The sequence below is a fragment of the Lotus japonicus genome, chromosome 4, assembly GCF_012489685.1.
Source record: "Lotus japonicus ecotype B-129 chromosome 4, LjGifu_v1.2".
NCBI classification, from domain to species: Eukaryota; Viridiplantae; Streptophyta; class Magnoliopsida; order Fabales; family Fabaceae; genus Lotus; species Lotus japonicus.
In genome coordinates this window covers 65,146,397-65,155,422 of record NC_080044.1, presented here as the reverse complement: position 1 = coordinate 65,155,422, position 9,026 = coordinate 65,146,397, and the positions used below count along the sequence as shown (strand labels likewise).

The 9,026-nt window shown below is 43.1% G+C and overlaps 2 protein-coding genes across 2 annotated transcripts; both read left to right on the top strand.

The window, feature by feature from the left end:
• The first annotated feature begins 86 nt into the window (after positions 1-86).
• On the top strand, positions 87-2,974 carry LOC130709901 (uncharacterized). The gene is made up of 3 exons (XM_057559031.1): positions 87-236; positions 800-2,640; positions 2,734-2,974. Exon 2 carries the CDS (start codon positions 803-805, stop codon positions 1,739-1,741), a length of 939 nt encoding a protein of 312 aa, XP_057415014.1. The 5' UTR covers positions 87-236; positions 800-802; the 3' UTR covers positions 1,742-2,640; positions 2,734-2,974.
• Positions 2,975-5,984: 3,010 nt separating this feature from the next.
• LOC130714415 (uncharacterized) lies at positions 5,985-6,936 on the top strand. The gene is made up of 3 exons (XM_057564315.1): positions 5,985-6,533; positions 6,613-6,714; positions 6,795-6,936. The coding sequence occupies exons 1-3, from the start codon at positions 6,171-6,173 to the stop codon at positions 6,864-6,866; spliced, it is 537 nt and encodes a 178-aa protein (XP_057420298.1). The 5' UTR covers positions 5,985-6,170; the 3' UTR covers positions 6,867-6,936.
• The last annotated feature ends 2,090 nt before the right edge of the window (positions 6,937-9,026 follow it).

Sequence of the window (9,026 nt, the reverse complement as noted above, 5' to 3'; positions counted from 1 at the left end):
TTTCCCCTCCGTGTTTTAGTCCGAATGTTATAAATTCGGACTCCTCCGAATGTTCAAATGTCGGACGCAGTTAATAATAGAACAAAACTATCAATTCAGATTCACATTTGGCACGGGACAGAACATCAACTATCGGAGGTCTCAAGAGAAGCGACCCAGAGGCACCCAAATCGACCCACACATCACGACCAAAAGCGACCAAGAATCATCTGTGTTTCAAAACCGACCACACTGAGGTAATTTGTTGGAACCCACGACCAAGAATCATTTGTATTTTGATGAGTTGGTGTTGTGATTTCAAATTTAGGGTTTCAAATTTAGGTATTTCAGATTAGGTTAGGTTTCGAATCCCTTTTTATGAGTTGATTTTGTGAAATTTCATTTGTATTGTGATTTCTGGGGTTTTTGGGGTTCTGAGGTGCGAATTTGGGGATATTTGCACTCCGAATCTTGAAGATTCGGAATGGTTCAGGACTTCAAGATTCGGAATGGTTCAGGACTTCAAGATTCGGACTTGAGAGATTCAGTACTGTCTCTATGACAGTAACTCCTATTGCTTCTGTTATTGTTTTTCATGATAAGATGAATGGGGTGAAGATAATTTCCATGCTTTTGGCTATCTTAGGGTAGTGGTTAAGGACATAACCAACTTGAGATTTCACATTTGAATTTCATAACATTATTTGAATTGTATTGAAATTTCATAACATTAGTTTACTGTGTATACTTGTGGATTGCTTCAACTAGTTAGTTACTCATTACATAGCTATTAATCTGTTTTCCTTATTTTTTCTGATAGATTATGGCGAGGACAAAGCAAACTAAGAGGGTATCGTCTGAAGAGTTGGCCGATCGTCGTGCCTATCTCCACGCTTCTCATAGGCGAGGTGATCATGATACAGATGTGTCGACTTCTCAGAAGGGGGCTAGGAAGGGGGCTCCGAAGGCGACCACTGAGGTTCCTGCCCCTGCCACTGAGGTTCCTGCCCCTGCTACTGAGGTTCCTGCTACTCAGGTTCCTGCTACTCAGGTTCCTGCTACTGAGGTTCCTGCTCTCTCGACGCCTGAGGTTACTGCTACTGAGGTTTCTCCTCAGTCGACGCCTGAGGTTACTGCCAACGATACTGTTGAGCCTTCCACCTCTTCACTTGATATTGATGCAGTTGAGGAGCCGGAGTCGGAGTCGGGGTCTGAGTCTGAGATTGAGGGTGAGGATGTAGAGGTAGAGGATCCGAATATGCCGCCGCTCCAGAGAGATCCACCGTTTCCTGGTGGGCCGGTTGAGTTGTCACTTCTGCAGCATTACCCGGATCACATAGCGCCGTGGACGTGGCATACCCTACTAGGCACCACTGACCCCCGTTATTCTAAGCGAGGTGATTTGAGGCTTGCCACTGCTGGTACGAAGCTCGGGCTGATGACGTGTGAGGGGGACAATTACAGGGAGGTCCGCTTGATTGTGGAGAGGAGCGGACTGTATCCACTGGTCAGGTGCAGCTATGTAGAGACGGATCCAGGGCTTATATCGGCCCTTGTGGAGAGGTGGCACGAGGAGACTAGTAGTTTCCACATGCCATTTGGGGAGATGACTGTCACCCTTGACGACGTCTCCGCTCTTCTTCACATCCCGGTTGGTGGGAGATTCTACACTCCAGGAGTGGCCTCGAGATATGATGTGGCAGAGACCTGCGCTTTGCTGTTAGGGGGGATGCAGATTTGTACATGGCTGAGTTTGATGTGAAGAGGGGTCCGACTATGAGGTTCAGCTTCTTGCGAGACCTTTACCCGACAACTGTTGCAGGTTTGTTTCATTCATTATCTGAACTTTTTCCAACTATTATTTATATTTACTTAATCATAATTCGTATTACATTGTAATGTAGAGGGGCGGTACGAGCATGCAGCCAGGATGTACCTGATGCATCTTGTTGGCGCGACATTGTTCGCCGACAAGAGTGGGGGGCACTCATTCTCCGCCCGTTGGATCGGCATGCTACAGGATCTTGAGCGGGTGTCGGAGTTCGCGTGGGGCGCCATGGCCCTTGCCACGTTGTACAACCAGCTTGGACAGTCTTCTCGCAGCGGGGTCAAACAGATGGGCGGTTACACTTCCCTGTTGATGGCCTGGGTCTTTGAGCACTTTCCAGACAGGCTCGTTCGCCGGTATGCGAACCCGGCTTACACAGAGGACCAGCCCAGAGCTCGTAGGTGGACAGAGTCACGGTCGGGGCATGCTAGGCTTGACGAGAGGCGAGTACTACTTGATGAGTTGACGGCCGACGACGTCACTTGGACTCTATATGAGGTCCACAGGGAATGGCGACAGCGGGATGAGAGGGCTTTGTTTTCAGGCTACATTCGGTGTCCCTATCCCCCTGCTGTGCGACCTCATCTTCCGGAGCGGGTCATGCGACAGTTTGGGTTATACAGACGATCCCGCGCCACCCTAGTGAGATGGATAGATCTCCCGCAGCTGAGGCTGTTGATGCGGCATTCGCAGATTATGTGCAGTACTTGTTCCCTGAGGGCGACCCTGCTATAGAGGAGGGACAGGCTGTGGGCGGTTACATGGATTGGTACGCTAGAGTGTCTCATTGTTTCATCATACCGGATGAGAGGAGGATTGATCTCAGTGCCGTGGTAAATTTGAAATTTTATTTCTATTTTCTTTATGCACTTGTGGTTTTCTGTATGTGATTTACTAACAGCGTTTTTTTTATTATATACTTTCAGGCTGCTTTGCGTAGGGCTTTAGAAGTCCTTGAGTTGTCACTTGAGGTGGATGATGCTTTGCTGCCAGGCACACAGGCCCGCGCTTTAACGGAGAGAGCACTTCGCATCCTCCAGGACTTGGCTGGGACACAGGGCATTGCTTACGCTGCTGGGAGAGGAGGTCTGGGAGCAGGTGGCCGAGCAGGTGGCCGAGCAGGTGGCCGAGCCGGTGGCCGAGAGGGCGGCAGGGCAGCAGGTGGCCGGGAGGGCGGCAGGGCAGGAGCCAGGGGAGGTCGTCGGGGTAGGGGAGGTCGTCGGGGTAGGGGACAGTAGGGGACATTAGTTGTATGAGCATTTTGTTGACATTACTATTACGATATTAGGGGACTATGTATTTTGCACTACTATTTCGGATTAGTATGAGTTTTATGTTTACTTTAACGTATATTTTTTTTTTATTTTTCACTTTTACCCTAAACCCTAATAATTTGTGAGCTTTATGTTCACTTTAACATTTTTTTTTTCTTTTTCACTTTTATAATCAACCCTAATAATTTTTAAAATCTATTACTTTTATAATCAACCCTAATAATCAACCCTTGTAATGGAAGCCAAAACCTGGCACTCAACAACACAAACCCTTGTAATGAAGTTTAATCTTTAAGATATAATCCGAAACTTCAACCTTCGGATCAGTATGAAACTTCATCCTTCGGATTAGTATGAAACTTCAACTTCCGGACACCTCTGACAGATTCTACCACCTTTTTCAGCACCATTACTCCATAGCTTCACCTACCTCACCACCATTATGGCCTGCATAAACTCCTCAACCACCAAACCACCCCCCATTACATTTCACTTCTGATCACCCTCACTCCCTCACTTCCTATTTTCTTACTACCTCTCAACCCCCCACCACCATCATTGCACCACCAACAACAACCTTCATGCACCACCAACAACAACCTTCATCAACCAGCACCACCTTGGTATGTATCATTGCATCCATTATAATATACATATATACGTTTGTTCATATTTTCTACTATTTAAATTTCTCTTCATTTTTTGCCACCACCATCACTTCAACTTTTCTGCCTCGACATAAATCCGAATGTTCAAGTCTCGGATTAGTACGAAAGTTATAGTCTCGGATTAGTACGAAAGTTACAGTCTCGGATTAGTACGAATGTTCATTATACGGACTGTTAACCAGTGGCAGATTGGTTTATGCAGGCAGTATGACGAGCACATTTTTCTATGATGATGAAATGCTGCTTCTAAAACAAGATAATGATGTCAGTGAAGGAATGTTGCTTCAACAACAAGATAATGTTCAGCCTATAAGTGTGGATACCACTCATTTATGGTTGACCGATCAGGTATTCATTGCGTATACCATAATGACATTATTGTTTAGTGATGCTTGAATTGATTACTAATTTTAAAATGATATGTTACCACTGTACAGATATTTGAAACTGTTGATGACCTTAAACAATGGGCTAAGAATGTTGGGAAGGACAATGGATATGCGATTGTGACTGGAAGGTCTGATTATTCCAGAAAAGGTGGAAATATGTATATTGTTCTGCGGTGCTCGAAGCATGGTGTGTATACCCCGTACAAGGACCCTAAGTCCTTCAAGTACAACTCCACCGGATCACAAAAATGTAATTGTCCTTTTAAACTTAAAGGACGACCTACGGAGGGTGATAGAAATTGGTGGCTGAAAGTGTTGGAAGGGGTACACAACCATGAACCAGCTAGATCTTTGGTTGGCCATTCCTATGCTGGTCGACTAACAGAAGAAGAGAAGGTTCAAGTCGACAACATGAATAACAATTGGGTCCCACCGAGACACATGTTGGCCACTTTGAAGGAAAATAATCCGGGTAACTTGTCTACCATCACTCAAGTGTATAATCGCATCAAAAAAGTTAAAGAACTAGACCGCGGGCCACTTACAGAGATGCAATATTTGCTGAAGAAGTTGGCAGAAGCCAACTATGTTCACTTTGAAAGACATGAAGAAGATTCGGGTGTCATTATGGAACATTTCTGGGCTCATCCTAATGCTATTAAACTCTTCAACACATTCCCTCACGTGGTAATCATGGATTGCACATACAAGACAAACAAATTTCAAATTCCATTGCTTGAAATGGTTGGCCTCACTTCTACTGGTCTGACTTACTCCATTGCATTTTGCTACATGACTCGTGAGCGCACACCTGACTATGTTTGGGCCTTGGAGTGCATGAAATCTCTACTTGCTGACCCTGCCCGATTACCTGGAGTGATTGTGACTGATAGGGAATTGGCTTTACTCAGTGCTGTTCGGAATATTTTTCCTGAGGCTACCCATTTACTATGCCTATTCCACATAAACAAGAATGTTGAGGCAAAGTGCAAATTGTGGGTTGACACCAAGGATTTTAAAGCCTTAGTGATGCAAAAGTGGAATGAAGTGGTATATGCGGAAACAGCTACACAATTTCAGGAGGAATGGAGCGACATGTGTGATATGTGTAAGGATCATCCAAGGTTCACCACGTGACCAATCACTTTGTACAGGTATATCCTCAATTAAATACATATCTTCTTTTTTATTAATACACTCTCTTGTCACGTTAAACAATTTATATTGAAATATATCTAATTTTACTATTATACTCTTAAATGTAGCTGAAGTTGGTGTCTGGACATCCTATGCCGCCAATTGCTCCCCAATGGGAATACAACGTTGAAGAACCCGAGTCCGAATGGTGTAAACCGTATAAAGAGCGTTTGGATAGATTTATGGCTGAACACACTGTTTGGATTGGTCCTCGTGTTATTACCAACTTTGATTTAACAGACATAACAGAAGATTGATAATATGATTCATGTTTGTAATGTTGTAACCATGTCTGTAACCATATTATTAGCAAGAATATTTTCCTACATGTATTAAGACAATGCTCCAGTATTGTAACGAGGTCTGTTTGTCCCATATTATTGTCACTGCATTTTCACGTTTCTGTTTGTGACAGTATCTGGTTTGAGAGGTACGAATCTTGAAGTTTCATATTAATCTGGGTTTTCAACTCTCGGACGTCTTAAAAGGGGGGGTGGTAAATTTAATTATGAATCAGTCCGGAACTTATAGTCCTGGATTGATCCGAAACTTAAAGTCCTGGATTGATCCGAAACTTATAGTCCTGGATCACCCTTACCAAGCAGCAGAATGCCTACACAACCAACTCTGACCACCATCAATTACAATCTCAACCACCATCACTGCCTACACAACCAACACTGACCACCATTAATCTTCACCACCAACCCCATTACTCATTCATCCTACACCATAAATCCCTTTACTTCCTATATTAGTCCCCTATGCACCAAAGGCATCCTACACCATTACATTACTTCCCTTCTTCCCTTGTTGCAGGAAATAACCAAAAGAAATGGAACAAGATCCACCATCAACCTTCATCCGCCCTTGCAAACGCCAAGACAACCTTGCCTCCAGCTCTCGTCCTCTCATTCCCGGCCCAGCTGGCGCCGTCCAGGCCGCCATGATTCACCGCAGATCCACCGACGACAAACCAAACATTTCAACCCAACAATTCGTTAGGCAAGTCCTCCAAGACGGCCACGACACCGATCCCGATTTCCAATCCAATGCTTGGCTTTCAGCCCTGCAATTAAACGGATCTGCCACTCCTCTGGGCGCAATCACTCACCATCATGAAAGAGTAGATCACGTCATCGGTGTTATCAAATCCTGCAATCCCAATGGGTTTGGAGATGCAACAGTTACACTCAAGGTATTTCCTTATTCCTCCTTATATTTCAGTGAAATGTTATATTCATGTTTCTCTCATGACATCTGAGATTGAGATTCAGGACCCTACGGGCACTGTTGGCGCTAGTATCCATCACAAGGTCTTCACTGAAAGCGTATTTGCGAAAGACATAACTGTTGGATCTGTTCTGCTTCTCCAAAAGGTTAATCTATAGGCAACTTTAACATTTTAAGCTTCTTTGGACAACTTGGACATCACATCGTTTCTTCACTTTGCTTTCAGGTCGCTGTGTTCTCTCCTAGAAAGTCTAATTGTTATCTGAATATAACCTTGTCCAATGTAGTCAAGGTATGATAATCTTCTTCCACATCTAAAATAAAGCATTTGAATCTTTTCCACATCTACAACAAAGCATTTGAATCTGTTTTCATTATACAGGTATTTCCAAAGGACAGTGCACCTCTGAAGGTATGAAAAACGGTAGAAAGGGGGGGTTTGAATAACGTTTTCAAGATAAAGCTTCCACCTTAAAGATTTTGACAAATCTTTCGAGAACTTAAGTGCTAAAGATAAGAGATAGAAAAGCACACAAGGATTTTATCCTGGTTCACTTGATAAATCACTCAAGCTACTCCAGTCCACCCGTTAAGGTGATTTCTTCCTTCTTAGAATGAAGGCAATCCACTAATCAGGTAAGAGTTACAACTGCACTTGAAACCTACAAGTGACTAACAATTACACTGACTTAGCTCACACTAAGATTCACTCTCTTAGTCTTCTCTAGGATCCGATCAACCTTGATCTCCTAAAGGAACTAAACAAACTGTTTATCAAAGAATTGTTTACAAGGGATTTTCTTCTAAAAAGCTAATAGTAAACTCAATGAATTTCAGATGAAAGAAAGCTTAGAAGAATTTGAATATGTCTTGCGCGTATGTGAATGCTTCTAGCCGCTTCTTTCAGTCTTCAGCCTCTTTATATACTCCAAGGATTAGGGTTGAGCGTTGCATGGAAAATGCTACCGTTGGAGGGCAGTTCTGGAAAATCCAGCTTCTGCTATGTCTGAGACTGTTAGGTAGGTCGTCAGGAAGGTACAGTTGCTTTTGTACTTGGATAGCGACTTGACCTTTAAACCTAGGAGACATCTGATCAGGGGAATGCTTCATATTGGAACTTGTGAAGCCGGTTGATCAGAGTCAGAGGGAAAGCCCAGATCCTCTGACCATTGTTTCTTCTGATTCTGAACTCAGAGGGAAGAACATGGTCTTCAGAGTATCTTGCTTCTGGACATCAGAATTTCACTAATCAGCTTCTGGATCTTCAGAGTCTTCTACACCATCAGAATATCTGAGCCTTCAGTGTTTCTTGGTTATCAGACTTTCTGGATCTTCAGAACTTCTAGTGACTGAGTCCACATCAGAGTTTGTATAACTTCAGAACTTCTGAAGCTTTTTCACTGTTCATACTGAACATGGTGAATGCGAAAGCGTTGCTTGGGTCGCTCTTTAACACAGTGCTTCTGATTTGTGTGAGATTGAGTTGAGGTCAGAGCCTGTAAATAGCACACTCAGAAAAACACGTTAGAGTACCACAATTGTTCATATCAAAAGGTTAACTTGTAATCATCAAAACATAGAGTTGTACTACTAGATCAAAACTTGATCTTACAACCTCCATCTGGAAGCTTCACAAACATAACAGAAGATTAATATTAGTTCTTTACTAATTCTATATTAAGGACTATTTGTCTAACTTTTGAAATGCTGAACTTAGATTATGTATTGTTATTTTGCTTTACTTTTCCAATGCTTAACTTGGATTATGTATTGTAATTTTGTTTAAATTGGATTATGTAACTTTTCAATTTTAAAGTCATGTTATATTTGCTGCAATTGGACTATAGTCATGTTATTTTAACTGTAACTAAAGAATCCGAACTTTTAACTCTCAGACTAGTCCAGAACATCAACCTCTGGACTGGTATGGAGGTTTAAGTCCCGGAGGGTATTCCCGGCATTTTTTTAAAAAGGCTAGGGTGGCAATTCTAAACCAGTGGGTGGGAAATCTAATTCCCCATTATAATGCTTGCTTTAATTGGGGTGAAGGATTTGTTTGGCCAGCTGGACAAAGCAATGTTTGGATTAATCCACAAAAAAAGGCTTCTAGTAGTGGACTGGGATTAAAACTTTTAACGGATGGAAAGGGCCCAGGGGATGTCGTGTGTGGCAGTATTCAGCAGGAGGAAATAAAATCAAATAATACCAAGAGAAGTTTTAGAGAAGTGAAGGCACTAGCTCGTAAAAGGGGTCAAGGAGGGCACCACAAAAAATTAATCACATGTGTGGATGTTGAAGAGGGCGAGAAAGATAAAGCAACATTCGTGGCACCCGATGTGGTGGAGAGTGTGTATTCAGATGATGAAATTTTGGCTAAAATAAAACAACGAAGAGGGCGAAAAAGGGTAGGAGGGCCCGGTGCTGCTGGGGGAGGTCGAAAAGTGGTCAAGCCTAAAGC

Coding starts and splice junctions, on each gene's coding strand:
- LOC130709901 (XM_057559031.1), top strand. CDS start 803: ATGGCGAGGACAAAGCAAACTAAGAGGGTATCGTCTGAAGAGTTGGCC.
- LOC130714415 (XM_057564315.1), top strand. CDS start 6,171: ATGGAACAAGATCCACCATCAACCTTCATCCGCCCTTGCAAACGCCAA. Junction 6,534..6,612: donor ATGCAACAGTTACACTCAAG/GTATTTCCTTAT, acceptor ATTGAGATTCAG/GACCCTACGGGCACTGTTGG. Junction 6,715..6,794: donor CTGTTCTGCTTCTCCAAAAG/GTTAATCTATAG, acceptor CTTTGCTTTCAG/GTCGCTGTGTTCTCTCCTAG.